Genomic DNA, 19,681 nt, shown 5'->3' on the forward strand with positions numbered 1-19,681 from the left:
AAGAGCGGGGTCGGAGAAAGATCCAGGCTGCCTAGATGATGAACAGGTCGTCAAGTCAGAGAAACAGCAGAGAGCGAATTAGCAGACACCCCTAATAACTTCACACAATTCAGACACACGCAGACACACAAACATTCATGTGTTTACACTTTAATTCAAATATCTGGAGGTTTAATTCATTCTGCGGGAAGCACAGTCAACTGCTGGGAAAGCTTCGTAGTTCTTTAGCCTTCCTTGGAGAGCAAGGTGTGCCTTTCATGCAGGAATGTCTCAGATCTGTGCTGCTCATCTTCATTTCTCTCAGTTCCCTCAGAAACTGTGACTTGACAACACTGAGTAGCACCCAAGTCAGGCAGAGAGAAAAACAACTCGGTTGTACCTTCAGAAGGTCATTCATCTCACTAAGCTGTGCTCCAAGGTCACTGGCCATAATGGCTCTCATTATAATTAAGACAAATTCTTAATTCTTCATACTTCCAACCTTCTGAATCCATTACAGACACTCTGCAACCTTTGACTATGACTCGCTTGCCTGAGTTGAGGAAGGCACTGCAGGAGGTGTTCCATCAGTGGATGAGACGAGCCCCCTCTTACTGGTACATGTCTTCATTCCCATATTATGCTCAAGATAGAGAAGCAGGAGGGAGGAGAAAGCCAAGGACATGGGGAGCAGAAAAGAAAAGTTGCAAAAGGGATCTGGATGTTCAAACTCATTTTCAAAGTGTCGACAGGCTCACATTCCTCCCAGATTTCAGGGTCTGGCGATAAGTCTCCAAGGACCCAGAACAACGCCATCATTGGAGAAGTCTCCAACTCCTTCCTGACCATAGATCCTGAACTGAGTTTTCTGTTTTTCTCTTCCATCCTTCCTTTCTTTTCTTTGTCCTTTTTTTTTTTTTTAACATTCTTCTGGATGCAAATCTAGGCAAGACATCATTCACTTTGGAATGGGTTAAGATGAGACAGGAAAGAGACTATCCAAGAGGAAAGATTACAAGAACTAACACCTGCAAAGATTCTCCCCTGGAACTAACTTCCTCTCTCTCACACACACACTCTTTTTCTCTCCTGTCAGTGTTTCCTTCTGTAATATAATTTTTACTTTGTTTTGTAATTCTAGTGCAAGTGTGTTCTATTGTTAGCCCTTGTTTAATTTATCTGAGTCTAGCTCTCATCTCAGGTTCTGAAAAGAAATCCCTCTAGCTCTTTTAACCCATTGTCCAAACATTTTAAAAATGAAAAGTAGGTTGACTTTAAAGTCTTGCTTTTGCTTCACTCTAGGGATTTGTTGTTGTTCTGAGAATAAATCACCATCTTCATCTTGACTATCTAAATCAGTGGTTCTCCCTCCCCCGCCCCCGGCCCCAGGGACATTTGGTAATGTCTAGAGACATTTTGGGTTGTCATAACTTCGAGGACCAGAGTGCTATGGGCACCTAGTGGACAGAGTTCATAGATACTGCTAAACATCCCAAAACACACAGGACAGCCAAATAATACACAACAAAGAATAATTCAGACAAAAATATCAATTGTGCCAACTGGGAAACCACAGGACAATGGGAGTACAAGAGCAAACTCATAAGTACCTCCCTTTTCCCACTTATTTTTAAGCAACTGGGATAAAAATAACCAAAGCCGGACCTTCTCTTAAGTAACTAAAAGTGAGCAGAGGTGGCAATTGAAGTTTTTCACCAGTCATCCAAGAGGGAGGAGGGAAGATAGACTTGGCACCAGGTAAATCATTCCTGAATGAGTATAAAGCCCCCTCCACCATTATTCTTTTCTGATTTAAGCATAAAAGGCATGTGATTATGCAATGATTACAGTCCACTGTGGATTGTGGAAGTCCTCATTCTCCACTCACTGACTCCCGAAGGTCAGGGTAGACTTCTCAGCATCCTTCTGGTTCATCCCACCAATCGGAGACCCTGGAGCTCATCCTAGAGACCACGCCCACCTCTCTTGAAGAAGCCACGAGGATGCTATGTGCGGAGGACACGTCGCCTTTTCCTCAATCATTTTGCATATAAACACTTTTAATGCCATCTGATTTTTTTTTTCTTTCTCCTTAGCAAGAAGCACATGGCTACAGACTCTGTTCTTGCAGTGGAAAAGAACTTCACAATAGAGGCAAAAATAAATCACAGCCACATACAGTGTCATATTTCACAGAAAACTGTGTACGTTTGTTCCCCATATAGGACATACTTCAAAGTAACAAAATAATTCTATCAACTGTCATGTTCCTTCTTCCTGTTAGAAGTAGATGTATTTTTTTCCCCGTCATGGTACATAAATATCAGAGAAAAGTAGTCTTTGAAGTATTTATGTCCAGGGACTTCTTGGTTGGTTATCATTGGGGATGTATTTAGGTTTGTGTTCGATGTATCAGCAGCTTCAGTTTTCATTTTCCCTCCATCCGCGTGCATTCTTCCCAAATTTATATACCAGTCTGCGTCCATCCACACGTTCCAGAATTTCTCTTTTGTAGTAATATCTGTAACGAAAGGCATTGCAATAAGGTGGCTGGTCTGATTAAGACAGCCGGGGGAATAACTGGTCACACGGCCTTAGCATGTTTGGAGACGTGAAACTCCTCACCTCATGGCTCGGCTGAGTTTTTCGTAGGTCATGCTGCTGTTGTTTTTCTTTTTCCCCCATAGCTGGGCCACAGCCTCTGATTTCAAGAACCTGAAGATGCCCTCAGACCGGTCTTCCCATTTGATTAACCCTGGATTCTTGTCTGGGTTCAGGAGGATGTCGCGGATGAATTCCCATAAGTGAGTCCCTCTCGGATCTGAGGTGAAGGAGGAAAAGGAGTTTATTCATGGCTGAAATCACCACAAAGAAGGGCTAGAGGAAGCCTAGAGTTGAAACATCTTACAACCAGTCAGAGATACTCGAGTCCATGCTACCCACCTGTGGCGCCAAATCACAGAATCCCCACTGGGTATTTAAGAATGAACTAGCACAGTTTTTTAATTTTACAAATCAGAAAGCTGAAGCATGGAGAATTTAACTGACTTAACCAAGGCCACACAGCTAACTAGCGGCAAAGCCAAGACAAAAGAACAGGTCTTACATAGAGAACAGATTTGTGTTTGCCAAGGGGGCACGGGTTGGGAGAGGGGGCAGAGTGGGAGGTCGGGGTTAGCAGATGTAAGCTGTTATATGGAATGGATAAACAACAAGGTTCTACTGTATAGCACGGGGAACTATATTCAATATCCTGTGATAAACAATAATAAAAAATATTTTAAAAAAGAACATATATATATGTATAACTGAATCCCTTTGCTGTACAGCAGAAATTAACACAACATTGTAAATCAATTGCACTTCAATAAAAAGAAATAAATTTTAAAAAATAGGTTTTAGATCTCCTAGGCTAGGAGGTGTATCTTCTAAATATGGTTGACAGATTGCTGGGCATTCATTTCAACTTGTTACTTCCCAGGAGAGCAACGCTCAACCACTTTTATTCAGAACCTCTTTTCTTTAGAACCTCAGTCAGACGGCTGCCACCCAGCAACTGTGTGTCAGCCAAATGCACATCGGTAGGGTCTTAGAATTCTAACTCCTAGAATATATTGGTGCGGGGTCTCACAGGGGTTGAGGGGGCCAATTTGAAAATGAAACAGCTACTGTAATGAAATTAGCAACCAAATTCAATTCTACCCTCACTGGATTTGTGACACACAACTCCCTCCCACACCCAATTTGAAGGGCTGTGTTCATTCAGTTCCGTGGGCTGACCTGGAGTAGCAGATAGCAGTCCAACTCCTTACAATTTCCAGATTACACCACCTTGATTTCTTTCCATGTCCCCCACCCACCCACCTCCACGTCTCTGATATTTCATACACTTTAATAAGGTTTTATTATCGGGGGAAATACAACTCCCCAAGAGCACTGTTGAATCTTAAGAATAAACAGTATTTCTTGGAACAGTAACTCCACAAAAGTAAGAAGCCAACATTCAGCAGAAGGAAAAAAGAATACACCCTCAGCTGTTTCTTCCCATCTCTCTCCTTTCCCCACCCTTTTTTCTGGAGAAAGGGAAATTGCTCACCCCATGCCTGCAAGAAGTTCTTGTTCACTGATGTCTGTTTTAGCACAAAGAGAACAGAATGAGGAGGAAATATCCACTGGGGTTCCACTTTGAGAAACGACTGCAGAGGGGGTTACTTAGCCAGCAAGTGATGCCTCTCTTTTCACACCCTACCCAGTCTGAGGTGAAGAGATGCAGGCAGCAGCCAGAGGCAATATTTGTCTAAAAACTGGTGGCCTCCAGTTACTCTCCATTCAAGGGGAAGGGCCAGGAGGCATCTGAAAGCCAGCCAACTTACTGTGCTTTTTGGTGTGGGACTTTGTTGGTTGGTCTTGCTGCTTTTTCATATCAGGCGACTCTGCTAAAGAGAAAGATGAGAACTGCTTCATTTCCCTGTTTCCTACAATTATCATCTTCATTCATTCATTCACTCATTTCACCAGTATTTATTGAGCACCTACTACATGCCTAGCACTGTTCAGGTAGGTGGTCGTGTCCAAAACAAAACACAGGTGGTAAGTGCTCTGGAGAAAAAATTTCAGGGTAAGAAATAGGGGTAGAAGTGTGGAGATGGGAATAATTTTGCCATTAAATATAAGGTGGTCACAGAAGACGTCTCTGATGAGGGGACCAGAAAGGTGTGAGGGGACAGCCATACAGAGAGCTTGTGGAAGAGCTTTCCATGCCTGAGAATAGCAAAGGCCCTGAGGTCAGTGTGCATAGAATAGAAGGAAGCCAGTGTGGCTGTGAACAAGGGGCAGAGGGGAGGAGGTGAGGTTCAGATCACTAAGGCCTTGTAGGACTTTTTGAGGATTTTAGCTCTTATTCTGTGAGAGGTGGGAAACCATTGAAGGATTTATTTTTATTTATTTATTATTTATTTATTTTTGGCTGCGTTGGGTCTTCTTTGCTGCCCGCAGGCTTTTTCTAGTTGAGGCGAGCGGGGGCTACTCTTCATTGCGGTGCATGGGCTTCTCATTACAGTGGCTTCTTGTTGCAGAGCACGGACTCCAGATGCATGGGCTTCAGCAGCTGTGGCATGCAGGCTTAGTAGTTGTGGCTCGCAGCCTCTAGAGCGCAGGCTCAGTAGTTGTGGTGCCGGGCTTAGTTGCTCCACGGCACGTGGAATCTTCCCGGACCAGGGATCTAACCCATGTCTCCTGCATTGGCAGGCGGATTCTTAACCACTGCACCACCAGGGAAGTCCCCACTGAAGGATTTAGGTCATTGAAAAGTTTTAGGCTTTTATATATATATATATAATACAAAAATGTAAACATTTATAACAAAGAAAGATGACTTGTAAGCCAGAGGAGTGCCTTTTTTGGCATGCAAAGTTACCTTTTAATCAGCCTGACAAAGGGGCCATTGACTGGCCTGAGCTCAGTACAGAGGGCCACAGTGGACTATGGAAACACAGATTAGTCTAACAAATGACTCATTATGGTAACCCTTGAGATGATCAACAAAGAGGAGATGACAGAGGCAAATCTGTGAAATAAAACTTGTTAAAGAGAAAACTAAATGATCTAGCAGAGTGTGTGTGTGTGTGTGTGTGTGTGTGTGTGTGTGTGTCAGTGGGCACTTCAAATGTCAGGACGACTAAAGCAGATCTTACCAAAAAGAATTCCCACAATCAAAAATCTGCCAACTTGAATCCAGGGCAGCCCCTAAATGGTAGCCAATCCTGATAAGAAATTAGACCAGTATATCGCATCCCTTCTGTGTACATTACATCAGGGCTCCCTAACTTAAGGTTTGCTGACCCATGTGTGGACTTCAAGGGCATTTCAGACTGACTGAAACCGCAGGCAAAGGAAGAGGGTCCACAGCTTTCAATATTGTCAATAGTGACCCATTATTCAATAAAGTTTGAATACCATTAGCTCCTAAGGAAAATGGTTAAGAAGACTAGCTCCTGTTTCTTGACCACTTACTATGTACCAGGCACTGTGGTCAGCACTTTCCATGAATCACCTGTTTTGATTCACACAATCACCCTATGAAGGAGGTACTAGCGGGACCCAGAGGCTTCACTCATAACCATTAGTCTATGCCATTTCCAAAGATGGTGCCACATAACAGATTTCATAAACGTCTTCCCTGCCAAGAATCAGGTTCAGTTCTGCAACCCACTAGTTAGTGGGGAAAAGTCATTCCAATTTGATGATTCTCTATTTCCCCGCGTGCATGGATGCATTCACCCCAGATTGTCACAACTCGAGCTCCCAGCAGTTTGAGAGTCGTGGTGGGATAGATGAGAGAGCTTTAATAAGATCTGGTTAGAAGAGAAACCTCTGTTTCTGGTTAAATGCGCCACCACCCTCCGCCACCCCACCGCCCCTCCCCCTCAACACTGTCAGCAGGAGGGTTTGCACCCGACTTGGATTTCTCTGAAACCTGAAAGAACAAATTCGCAGGAAATGCAAGGAGACTCCACTCTCCCTCCCTGTAGGTTTCAGGGTGAGGTTGCGACATCCCATCAGGATGTGACAATATTGCGACAGGTTGGCACCCACAGCGGTTTCCAAGTGATACATCATTCTGACAGGGCCACGTTGTTCTGCAGACAAAGAGTGGCATTTACCCAGCAGGCCACAAGCAAAGCTCATTTTCAAATGGCATCCAGGAGGGATGCAGGGCCATTATTTCAGAGCCAGCATTGAACTCAGAGAAACGCAAGTGTACGTGTCTCTCAGCTTTTTGGCCTCAATCATTGTTTAGGGGTTGCAAACTCATGTAATGCAAGAATCAGTTACTTCGGGGAGTTAAGGTACCTTTATGAATAAAATGGAAACCTTGGCCCCTCTCCCCAGAAAAAGGCACATATGTGTACACTCGTGAAATTCTGCAACAATTTCAGGAGTGTGTGGGTCACTTAGGAGTCCATGGACTCCAGATTAAGAACCCCCAGACCAGCTACAGCACGAGGAAATGTTCTCTTTGAGATGTCAGCCATTTACGCAAGCTAGACTTCCATCCAGCTTAAGAAAGACCTCCCACGAAAAAAATCCCCCCAATAAAAATGTGCGCATCATCGTAGGCAAGAACATGCAGCCAAAGGCAAAAGAAACTTGAATTTCTTCCAGCCTCTTCTTCCAGTCCCCAGGGCATGGGGGACAAGCTGTGGAATCACCCACCTGCCTCAGCACTAAAATCTTTTGATCTGAAACCTCACCTTAATATGATGGCCTTGCCCCCTGAATCTTCCCCCGGCCCCAAAATAAAAGTCAAAACCTTTGAAGTTAGCCGCGTGGTTAAGTGATTCATCGTTATAAAATAATGGCTTCTTGCTCTGGGGAAACTGTCCAGCTTGGCCTTCTGCTGCTCCACTCCCAGGCACCTCAGGCCAAGGTCCAGTCCAGACGGGGCAGCACCGAGGCACAAGTTTATGATGAGTTCCAGAGCATGACTTCATCTAAGCTTCACAAGAAGCAAAGATTAGAAGCATATGCATATTATTCAGCTGTGAGCCATTTCTTTACAGGATATACAAATTTCAGTGTTATAATAGACCACGCCACCCTCGCTCTAGGCTCAGCGAGTCGGTAAATAAACACATCAATCCCGAATTAGCGTGATTGGCTCGAGGACTATCGGGCAGATCCGGAACACCGGCGGCGGCCATTTTATGAAATGAGCAGATGACAGAGACATCAAAACAGAGCCCGCTTCCCCACCTGTGTTTATCAGCGAGGGCGTCAGTTGACATGTGGCCTCGCCTCAGCACGGCTTATGACTTGCACTAAAACACATAAAGATACTTAACTGCACTCCATTTCATGGGAGCTGGAAATCCAGAGACTCAACAAATGACAAGGGTCTTTGGGGGCGGGGGGTGGGGTGGGGTGGGGCGGTTCTGGTCCCGTCCAGTAGAGACTAAACTATTCTGAAAGGAATTGATCCTTACAAGGCTGTAATTAACTATCCTACCTGGAAGGCTATTACCCCAAAGAATTCACCAACCCAGACACTGAAATGATTCTTTAAGTGATCGTTCTGATCGGGGTCCTGGATGGCTTATCTCATTTTCCAGCCTGTGTTACAATTTCGGGATAGGAATCTGGAGTAAGGTGATCAAGAATCAAGGGAGGTGCAGGAGATCAGATTTGTAAAGCCCATTTGAAGAAAGACTATTCAAAAGTAGAATAGTTGAACTCAGGAGACAGTGAGTTAGTTCCCTGTTACTACAAATATGAAAGCCGACATTGGTCCCTTTTGATTGGGAGATTGCAGCAGGTTAAGTCAGGATGCAGGAGAGAACAGTGTGGCCTGGCTGGGAGGGCAGCAGAGTTGTTGATTACAGCTTTTCCTTTCCCAGGTGCCTAGAGACCTAACCATCCCTGAGGCTCAGGAAGGGGTTGTTTCAACTTTATTCTTCCTTGGAATCTTCTGCCCTAAGCCAAAGACCCAGGACATGGGAGGTGACAACTTAGAAGGTGTGTCAGGAAGTCAGAGGGTGACCATGGTGGTTTCTTCAGCTCTGAAAACCTTGGTCTTGACTGGGTGGCAATGATTGCCACAGAAATTTTACCCTGACTGGCTCAGTTCCCCCAGCATGGCAAATCCACTGCAGAACCTTTCCAGCGTTTGATCTAGTTCCCTAATTTCAGCAAATACTTAGAGTGACACATAAGGCGATGGGCCTCTGTGTGGAGGTGGGGGGGGGGGTGTCGAGAAATGAATTGGCCTCCATTCTTAACCTCAATTCCAGAAGCATTTACCCTGGCTCCCAGCCCTGCCTCATTCAAAGGGCTTGACCCGAACAAAACCTCAAACCAAAAGCTTTCAGTTTTTCAGTTCTCAAAAGCACACCCAACAAAATGAAAAAAAAAAAAGGAAGGAGGAAGGGTTGTTGTTTGATTATTCCTTTCACATCACAGATACTCTTTTAAATCCCAGTTCTGAAGTTGCCCCAAATTCAATTCCAGGAAAAGACAGATTCACTTGTGACGGGTCTAAGCTCCATTTCACAGAGCCAAACAGATTCACAAATTCTCACCGAGATCAAGGGACAACACGAAACCCTCTCTTCACCTCCCCATGCACTCATTCCTACCAGTGGACCTATTTGTAAGTGGACAAGGAGAAATAATCTGAAATACAATCTGAAAGCTCCTCTCCCAGACTCCCAACAGACCAACCCTCCCGCTCAGTGTAACCTTGATTGAGAGTCATGGGTAGACCCCAGATGCATCCAATCCTAACCAAACACAACTTACATGAACATAATTCATAATGTGCAGGTGATCTGACTAATCAGAGAGTCCTGATGAGCCAACAAGGTCAGACTTTAAAACTGACCTGTGATTCCCAGGGTTCCAGATGTTTTCAGCTACTGCCCCTCCACCCAGAGACCATCATCCCAGGTTCACTGACCTCTGAATTCCACTGTTAGACATTCATTCTCTAAAGCCAAAGACAGCTTGTTGAAAATTAAATAGAGCCTTCTCCCCTGTAAGGATACCCACATATGAATAATTTTATTGGATAATTTCACAAAAGCAAGTTTTTACTGAAAAGAGAGCTTCTGTTGTCACAGAGAGTGACTTGGTTTCACAGGAGCAAAGCACATTTCCTAGAGGCATCCTTGCTGGTCATTTTCAATGTACAAATATGGGCCCGAAAGCAGATTCTTTATAAACTTTTCCTAGCCTTTTAATGGGAAAGACTCCCATTAAAAAGTTGGAAATGTAGGGCATTGGTAATTCTCATTAATTCACAGTAAGCACTTGCAGGAGGCACATTCAGCCTCGGATGTCAGGACAACTTACCAATGGGAAGGTGACCGCTGGTTGTCATGGAGATCTGGGCCCGGCAGAAAGTTTTGCTGTCCAACAACTCTGTGGCAATGTAAACATAAAGGACATTAAGAGTCTCCTCCTTACAGCATAAATTTTGGGCTGTTAGAAAACCAGAATAAGAATGTAAAAGGGTCTTAAGCGTTGGGGAGTTAGTTACCTACTGTGCTACCATAGCTGGTGTCATATAAATAGTTTTCTTCTTTCCAGGTGTTCATGATGGAAGGGTCTACAAAGGACAGAAAATGGGAATGTCAGCGATCACCTTCCCCAGGTGAGGAGTTTGCCTTTTCTTACTCACTGTTCATCAAAGAGGCGTGGGACAAGGGGCTGGTTCTCAGAGAGAAGAGATAAGATTCTGCTTCAGCCACATGTTACCTTATCATAACGTTACCCCAGTTTTCTTCCAGGGCCCTAGGGGAGTTGGACTTTGTTACGGCCCCATCCAGGTGTTCTGCACCTGTTGCATTTTGAGGGAAGTGAGAGAAGTTGCAACAGTGGGATCCTGTCCTAGACCAATGCTTTCCTGAGGATATTCCCAGTCTGCACTTGGGGTGGGGGTGCGGTCCAGGAGCCTGGCATTGTCTTACATTCTACTATATTGTCACCAGAATATTTTTAAACTAGTAAAAAAAAAATGGTAGGGACAAAATAATTTCATGATTAATGAGCATCTTTTCCTAGTAACGTCTTCCTGGGAGAATTAATGATGTTTCTTTAAGAAAAAGTCTGCTCAATCTTATCACAGAGTCTTTATTGCTAAAATCCAGAGAGAAACTCTCCTCAAGTTGGGTGACAGCCCCCTCCCTCCAGGATTTCTCCAATACGCTTAAGGGGTGACATAAAATTTTCAAAACAGAACTAAGGAGAAGGAGATGAGAGTGTTACCAAATCAAATAAACAGGTTTTAAGAGTAGGGCCTCAGTGCTTCATCTAGGAAAAGTTCTCTCTCTCTCTCTTCAGTGTGCTGGGTAAGCACGTCTCCTGACTCTTCAGATCTCGGACTCCAAGGAAACTCCCCTCCGCCTACCCTAAACGAAGCCCAACTCCTACACACCCCTCACCTCTGGGCTGATCTCCAACAGAATCTTCTTTCCTGGCTGGCCAAGAGCTGTGAGCTCTGGCAGGAGCTGTCGCCTCATCCCCACCAGGAGCTTCCTGCTCTGCCCTCGTCACAGACAGAGGCTGCCCTCAGCTTCCTCCTGCCCAGCATCCGAATTTCAGGGCCGGGGCGGTAAGCCACTGGCCGAGTTTCATTTTGTTTTTGTAGCATAAATGGTATAAAAACCTGACTCACTGGCTAAGTCCTCCTGTTTACGACATAGGGACTTAGCTGGTATTTGAACTAATAGCTACGTGTTTGGGCACCCCAAGCCTGATCCCTTAGGGGTTACACCCTCTGTCCTCGTTGGGTCACCTTGTATACCTGTTGTTGTCTCTGAAAACAAACTGAACCAAAAAGGTTTGGGGGTGTTGGCCCCTATATGAGCCTCCTTTCCCCTCCTCCCAGGGTGGAGCTTCTTTCCCACCCTTCGGCTCAGCTTTTCTGAACTGGCAACATGAGAATGTCTGGATGGTCAAGGAGGAATTGTCGAGTACTTGGGACCTCTCCAGTACCAGCCTGGCTCCTCCGCTGGGGCTATCTGTCCAGTCAACAGTGGGGATTCGGGGTCAGGGGGCACCATCCTCTAGGCCAAGTCCTGTGCCTGCCTCTAGGGCAGTCACGCCCATAAAGCATAGACCATCTGGGTAACTCAACCCTGGTCTCTGGGGGGAAGGGCAGAGCTAGGAATACCTAATTAACATGTTTAGCAGCTACTGTTTTTTCTTTAATAATGGTAGACCAGCCCCCTTATAAAAGAGTAAATAACTGCGTGGGGCCAATTTCTGCCCCTAGTGACTCACAAATCACCCCAGGTCTAATACAGTCCTTGGTGACTGGCACGCAACCTGCAGGGAGGCCTGAGGCAAACTCCGTGGTTGGTCCATGTGGCCCACATTCTCACTGATGTGGACATGGGGAGTGACCTTGGAGCAGTGGCAGCTCCTATGGACTTGGGGGGACTTGCAGAGCTCTCCCTAGACTAAGAGGTCATAGGCCAAAGGTCACTATTCAAAGACCTCTGATTGGTACAAGGCTCTAGGGCACAACTTCTTGAGGCAGTTACTGCCCCCTGCAAGTCCCCAGGGGACACAGAAAGTCCCCAGGGGAGAGATTTTGGGACAGAGGAAGGAGGGATGATTAGGCAGATGAAGGAGAACAAAACTGTATGTAGCTACTCTGGGCCTGCAGACCCTACTCAGGGCTCAGAATAGTGGCTTTTGCCTAAAAGCGTACTTAAGGCAGGCGTCAGTTCCACAGCTGCCTTTGGACATCCCTACAGAAACTCCAAGGTCCCCAGAAACTATAGTGACTACAACACCAAGTCCGAATCTTCCTCCTCCTTGTGAAACACACTCCCTCCAAGGGAGGAAGGGGAGACGAGACGCTGACACTTCCTCTTCCCTCCCCTGGCTTCTCCTAACTTGGCCAAGTCCAATCCCCCGACTCTTTGTGGTGACAAGAAAGCCCACTTAGACTCTGCATTTTCTGGCCTCCTGGATCAGAGCCTGGATGTTCCCTTGACCAGCCATGGGAAGCAGAGAAGTGTGGGCAGAATTCGGCTCACCATCAATCTTAGAAATCAGAAATAGTCGGCAGTCATTGTTCCCAAGGACGAGGGATGAGGCTCATGGCTGCCTGGCCCATTGGAGACAGTCAGGGAAGAGACATCCCTGGGTTTCCTGCCAAAGTACTGTCTCCGTCCTGCTCTCACACTCTCCCTCACACTCCCTCCCAGTTGTCCTCCGCAGGCCTTTGCCTGCCAAGTTGGCTCCCTTCATCTGCCACGACTCACCAGCTTGTTCGGTCTTGACAATGACATTGTGTGTGGACTGGAACAGGTCACTGCTGCACTGGCCTGTGAAGGACAGATTGGGAAACTCAGAGCGGGCCCACGTGTAGCCAAAATGTGCTGCTTGACCAAGGACGAAGCTGGCTTCATGAAAGAGTTTCTGACAGTCCCACAACATGATGACCCTTCTTTACTTCTGGGAGGGGGCTTCCCTCTCTGGATCTATAATCTCAAGCCTGGGGCCCTTGGCCCAGAAAATCAGTAGCTAGGGCACCAACATCAGATGGAATTATTTGGCCTTGTATAGAGAAGGCATCCAGTATGAGGGAAATAGAACTTTAGAAGTTGAAAGACCCGTTTTTCCACTAATAGCTGCAAGGTCCTTCACCTTTCTTCATCTTGGTTTCCTCAACTGTATATTTAGGAGATTAAGCTAGCTAAAGTCATTAGATTTCCTCTAAGGTGCTTTCCCATACTAAGATTTGATACAAAATGCAAAGGAAACACAAGGAAAACCACCTTAATTCTTCTTTGATCTTAAATTTAATCAAACCCCTTTTGATTAGATCTAATCTATGAGCTATGTCTGGATAAGTGCAGTGATTCTTCCCTTATTTATGCCTGGCAACTTTTCTCCAGATGTATCGTATATAAAAGCACATATATACATGTGAATTTGTTTCATATGTTTTTCCTGCCCATCCAGATTATAAATATCTCAGGAGCAGAGGTCATGCTTTAATGTCTCTGACCTTCAGTTTTCCCAGATGAAAACTGCCCCTGTCAAATGGGTGCAATATTCATTTTCTCATAAGGTCACCAAATGAATCAATTCACTTAGAGTCCTTGTATAAGTAAATACTCAATAAATGGAAGTTAGAGGAATGTCTACAAAAAGGCAAACAACGAAACAAAGGTGAGACATCTGGACATTAGGTATTCAGAGGCACCAGCAGCATGCAAGTCATGGAAGGCCAAAGATGGAAGGTCAAGGACGGCCACATCACCTCCCACACTTCCCTGCCTTAAGCTTCAATCAGGGCAAAGCTTTAAAGGAGTGGATTTAATTGGAGGTGGGGAGGTAAATATTTTTAATTCTTCAAGTGTAAGTCTGCTCTTTCTGAAGATGCCTGGGGGTTATTTTTAGAGCTTTGGTTGGTTTGGTTCTAGTAAAAGAAAACTGAGCAACCACCTCTGTGAGGTGGATGGGAAGTAGGGAGTGCCCAGGAGCTGAATGAGGTCATCTCAAATGACCACCACTTCTGCCCGCTCCGAAGCCAGATGCTGGGTTCCCTTCAGTGTTGATGGCAGCTATCTGGATCTGAATCTGGTTCATAGCCCTGGAGCTCATGCTTCCCAAAGCTCCAGCTACATGCCCAAACACAGATTCTGCTTAGACAGACATGCCCATTCTGATGTGGACAGGACAGCTCACTATTCGTACATATCACTGCTTTCCAAGATAGTTCTCAGAGGAGCTAGTTTTTATAGCCATTATCAGAAGAATCTTAGGCCCGTGTCAAGGACATTCTGCAAGATAGTTGTCTACCCTATCAGCTCTTGCAAGCCAGTGTAGCGCGCGTGCATGTGTGAATAAACTATCACCAGTGGACAGCCTTTAAACGATGCCTGTCTACGTGCTAGGTGAGGCCTCAGGAAAGACACCTGGGGCTCTAGGGCAGCACCAATCCCAGAAATCACTGCAGAAACATCCCAAATGTGTCCAGACCATTCGTTTTAAGCCTTTTTTTTTCAATTCAGGACCTTTTAAAAATCTGTTGTAATATCGTAAGCTTTCTCCCCTCCCCCAAAACAAACTAGATCTAATTTTGCCTATTTTCTTACCACACTTACGTCCCATCTTAAGAACCTAGGTGTAGAAATTATTTTTAAAAAAATAGCCATGATGAGGGCTTCCCTGGTGGCGCAGTGCTTGAGGGTCCGCCTGCCGATGCAGGGGACGCGGGTTCGTGCCCCGTTTCGGGAGGATCCCGCATGCCGCGGAGCGGCTGGGCCCATGAGCCATGGCCGCTGGGCCTGCGCGTCCGGAGCCTGTGCTCCGCAAATGGGAGAGGCCGCAACAGTGAGAGGCCCGCATAACGCAAGAAAAAAAAAAAAAAAAAAAAAAATAGCCATGATGATCTTAACAAGCAAGGGATTGGGAAAGAAACAATCGAACCCCATTTGCAAGAGAAAGAAGTGGTTTTCTGAGAGTACCAAGTATCCTGTGAATACCCAGCTAACCTTTGTCTCCTTGGAAATTAACCATGTAAAGAGAGAATTACATTATGCTGGATTTGTATGGGATTAGACACACCTTGTACCCTAGGCTTCAAGCCTGTCCTCTCACCTCCCTTCTACTTCTCTGTCTCAGGAAACAGTAATTTGGAGGTGAGACCATCCTTGGATGCCCCTAAACAGGAACCCTGCCAGCTGTGGAGTCTCTGCTCTTCCCAGCTGGCTCCTAGCAGGGCAGAGAGACAGAGACAGAGACTGAGAAAGAGTTACCATTCCACTTGAGATGCTGCAAGTTGCTGTAGAGAAGCTGTCCCGCTGTCCCTGCCGCCCGGGTGAACTCCTGCAGACTCATGCTGCAGAGATGCTCGCCGTCGATGTCAAACTCCTGGAAAGGGATGCAGCTGGCATCCAGCTGGTTGGTGTCCAGGAGGTGCTGGAGCCATTCCCACACCTGGTACTTGGTCCAGTACTGAGGATGGATTTCATGCCACTGACCTCCAAAAAACCCGCTGGAAACTGCAAACAGGAGGCGGCCCTGTGAGTGACCTGTGTTTGTTTCCGAGCATGATCCCAGACATGGGGATGCCCCTCTGGCTGCCAGACGTCACAGGGATCACAACCACCCTCTGCGTGCATCAGTGGGGATTGGAGCTTGAGATGGGCTCTGGAGAGGAGGCTCTAGGAAATGCAATTCTTTCCCCAGTTGTGGTGGGAGCCAATCATTCAGCCTCCGTATATCTTCGTTTTGTTCTCCATACACTTACCCCTGAGCTCTGGATGAGGACACAACACTTGAAATCCTCTGCGATCACGAGCTCTTCCCCCACCTCCCACAAACTACCATGAAAGCTAAAGCATTGGGGCAGTTTCAACAGAGTATTAGCCTCTTGTCCACACCCACATAGCTGTCTCCTCCCTCTCTCTCCCATTTATTTCTCTCCCTTACACACGCATATATACACATACATACCCAAAACTCAGACCAATTTCAACCAAAACTGAAGCTTGAGACTCAGGTTCTTTTCTCTGTGGTGCCTTTGCTGCTCCCCAAAATGGTCCAGATGATTCAACTGCTCACTGTGCTGACATCCTCCCACCCCATACTGGTTATTACAGCCACTAGGATGTCACTTCCCTACTCAGCTACCTTCAGCAATTTCCCTTTATCCACTGAAATTAGGCCCCAAACTGCCAAGCCAGGCATTAAGGCTCTTCGCTAACTATTCCTCAAGTGACCTTTTGCCTTTTTTCTATGTTGTTCTTTCAGCCCGGTTTGTATTCTACCTATCACTCCCTGTTGAATTTCTACCCAGCCTGCTGACCCTGGCCACCCTATAAAGCCATCGCAGACGCCCCTGACTGACTGCTGAGGGCTGCTGTCCTCTGAATCTCCAGGAGATGCATTTTACATTTCTCCTAATGACGTTTGTCATGTTCTGCCTCTCTTGATGGGTCTCTAACTACAGTCCTGTCCTCCTTTGTAAGTTGTATGCTCAAGGTCATGGACTCTGTCTTACCCATCCGTGAATCTCCCATAAAAACTACCTCAGAGACTTTGCCATCATAGGTACTGTCTCTCTCTTTCTTTAGTAAATTTGGGGGTGAAGAAGAAATGACGTCGGAACCTGGAAGAGTTGTGAGGTGCATTCACGAGATGGTTAATTCAAGTACCGGTGAAGGAGAGCAATTCATTCAAGCCAATAGCTATTACTGAGCTATTACTATGGACTAACCATCTATGTATGTGACTCTCATACTCACTTAAGAGAACATGACTAAATGAGCCCAAAATCCTGGAGGGATGGAGAAGAGAGAACCAGCCTCTGGCGGCATGTAACCAGACTGAGAGACCTTATGATCGCCTTGAAAGCATGGGCCAAGGGAAGGAGCTCTCTAGTGGGAAAGGTAAGGGGTAAGGACAAGGGGAAAACCCTACTATAGCCCACCAAGCTGAAGGAGGGGAAGTCCAGCTGAGCATGACACACAGATATTCCCACAAACTCAAGGATAGACCAATAGAGGAAAACGTAGCAAAAGAAAATGGTCCCTAACTTTTTCTTCAAGGTCATGCTAGATCGGTACTTCTCAAACTCTAATGTGATTATGAATCACCAGGGAATGTGGTTCAAATGCAGATTCTGATTCCATAGACCTGGGGTGAGGCCTGAGTTTCTGCATTCCTAACAAGCTTCCCCAGGATGATTATGATGCTGGTCAGTGGATACAGTTTGAATGGCGAGGAGCTACAGAGCTCCAAAAGGTTTCATCTCCATAATGCCTATGGCCTAGCCCTCAACACCTCAGGAGGAAAGGCTGAAGGGGGAATGTTTCTAACCCGGTCCCACCTGCCACTCATATTATGTTCCTTACTCCTCATTCCTCATGGCCACACAAAAGCAGGCCTAAACCCTCAGCTTGGGCCCTAAAGGAGAAGCCAACAGTGGAGGGGGAAGGGGCAGGGACTGGACGAATCTAGCCCCAAAATTTAATTACATAGAAATATTCCCTAATACACCAACACTCAGAGCCTAGACCGGATGTCTCTATTTCCTCTCGACGTTTCGGTGTCCCACCAATACAGCTATTTAAGGGTGGCCTACATTTTTTGCAGCTCCCCAAGTCTTTGTTCTTTTATTTTTAAATTAATTGTGTTGCTATGACCGTGCAGCTCCGGGTTTGTAAACAAGAGACAACAACTCTCAATAACCCCACACCAGGCCTGCAGTACTTTCTTCTCTCGATGTCACATGACCCAGATGAGAGGATGGCTCCTGATAGCGCAGCCTGTTAGAACTTGGCAGAACCCGAGAATTTTGTCTAAAGTTGACCAGGGGAGACTCCCCATCAGCCAGGCGACTCATCAGATTCCTGAAGCTTTGGGAAAAGCACTGAAAATCGTATGAGTTCAGCTCCTCTTTGGCATTCAAGTGGCCTCCCCCATCAACCATGACCAGGAGCTGGGCCTTCTCTGGGGCCTCTGGAAGTTAGAGAGTAAAAAAGTGATGTTTAGATTCTACTCCCTGCTGACTACTACACTCCAGAGCAAACCAGAGGGATGCTGCCTTAATCGAGGGTCCTAGGGCCTGGCATCCAAAAGATTTTGCAGCCTAAAGAGCTTTTCCCTGTTTGGAATCATCCTTCAAGGTCCCCACAAGGAATCTGAGTCCTGCCACAGGGAAGGTCATGCCCAGAAAAGGCAGGAGTTCAGAAGCACAGGTGATCAATAAGAGAAGGTCACCCATCCCCACTTTTGACCACGTGTGGCTGGGCTTCCAAACTGAAAGGTGGAGCTGCCCACAGATCGGCCACTCCTTGAAGAATGCACCCCTTCCATCAGCCTCCCACTGCTGCTTCCCAGACTCTGCTCACCGATGGCCCATCTCCATTTTCTCAAGGGAAGCAAGCGCAGCAGAGTCTCTGGGGAGGAGATTAGCGGCAGGTATGGGGTGGGAGAAGGCCCCGAGCTCCCTACACCCACTGTGGTCCGGTGCACAGCAGTCTGCGCAAACCGAACACCTTCACGATGGGGTGCGGTGCCCTGATTCAGCAGCAGCTTTATTCAGTCCGGCTTCTACAGTAAGCCATGGGCTTGATCACCAAACCCTCTATAAGCCCCGCCACCAGGCCCTCCTTCTAATCAATGGGTTCTAGATTAAAGCACCAAAGGCAGGCACATGGTCTCCTAACATCTCTCCCCTCCCTTTACAAAGGGAGGCCAGCGGAAAATGAAATAGAAAGATTAAGCTGCTACAGCTCTCCCCTCCTTAACTTCCACGCTTACATGCGACACACACACACACACACACGCACGCACACGCGCACGCACATGCGCACACACGTGCGCGCGCGCACACGCGCGCGCTTACGCACACACGCGCACGCACACACACGCACACGCACACACACACGCACGCACAGTTTTCCATCCTATCCTATCTTGATATCCCAGCCAACACTATTAAAGCTGGCCTTCCTTTGGCGTGCCTCTTCTGTCACCCTCTCTGCCAGGCTACCAACCTGGACCTTTGAATATTGGGAGAAAACCATGGAATATCTCAAATGGGCTTCTGGCTGGGGTCCTGAGGGGCCTGTGAGGACCCCTCCAGCAGGAGGAAGAGTTTTCTCCAGTCTCCCTGGTCCCCACACCTCCCAGCTCTATTTTTCATTAAGTTGGGAAACGAAGCCTAATTAAAGCCAAGGAAGAATCCCCATGGGGAGTGACACTGACCCCCGCGCGGCCTCTTACCGTTGCACGTGGGGTAGCTGTCTGTCCAGGCCGGCTGCTGGTGGAGGAGACTGTTGCTGGGATTGAGATTCATTACACCACTGCCTTCCAGAATCATGATCTGTAAGGGGAATCAAACAGGCCGTTCAACAAGTGCCTCTCGGACAAACGTCATTTGAGAGTATAGACCATAGAGTGAATTTAGGAAGGAAGAAATAATTTCGTCCTTCCATCCATTGCCTGCGAAGCATGCTGCCACAGCCCTTTCAGTAAAAGCAAAACTCACTGGCAATTAAAAATTTCCAGGTTCGATTTTCATATGCATGAGGCAAGATTTTATAGCCACCCATTCACAAATGAATAATCTCTGATCGGAATGAAACGGGAGGAAAATGTAATACTTGCTCACTGGGCGAGTCTGGCCAGCAGCCAATTTTTTTTTTTTTTTTTTTTTTTTTTTTTTAAAAAA

General features: G+C 46.5%; 1 protein-coding gene across 3 annotated transcripts in view; it reads right to left on the reverse strand.

The window, feature by feature from the left end:
* Window positions 1–2,162: 2,162 nt before the first annotated feature.
* The window catches only part of EHF (ETS homologous factor), a 33,178-nt gene continuing 15,659 nt past the window's right edge, over window positions 2,163–19,681 (reverse strand). Inside the window, exons 2-9 of one of the 3 annotated variants that reach the window (XM_007468066.1) lie at window positions 19,234–19,333; window positions 15,258–15,503; window positions 12,753–12,815; window positions 10,016–10,084; window positions 9,829–9,897; window positions 4,353–4,415; window positions 2,605–2,800; window positions 2,163–2,500 (exon numbers count right to left, since the gene is read on the reverse strand). In XM_007468066.1, coding sequence (XP_007468128.1) covers window positions 2,401–2,500; window positions 2,605–2,800; window positions 4,353–4,415; window positions 9,829–9,897; window positions 10,016–10,084; window positions 12,753–12,815; window positions 15,258–15,503; window positions 19,234–19,333 — 906 coding nt within the window. In that variant the 3' untranslated portion in view covers window positions 2,163–2,400. Of the gene's footprint in view, window positions 2,501–2,604; window positions 2,801–4,352; window positions 4,416–9,828; window positions 9,898–10,015; window positions 10,085–12,752; window positions 12,816–15,257; window positions 15,504–19,233; window positions 19,334–19,681 lie in introns of those variants that run through there. The other 2 variants (XM_007468068.1, XM_007468067.1) reach the window with 2 other exon arrangements.

This window comes from Lipotes vexillifer, unplaced genomic scaffold (assembly GCF_000442215.2).
Source record: "Lipotes vexillifer unplaced genomic scaffold, Lipotes_vexillifer_v1.1 scaffold451, whole genome shotgun sequence".
Lineage (NCBI taxonomy): Eukaryota > Metazoa > Chordata > Mammalia > Artiodactyla > Lipotidae > Lipotes > Lipotes vexillifer.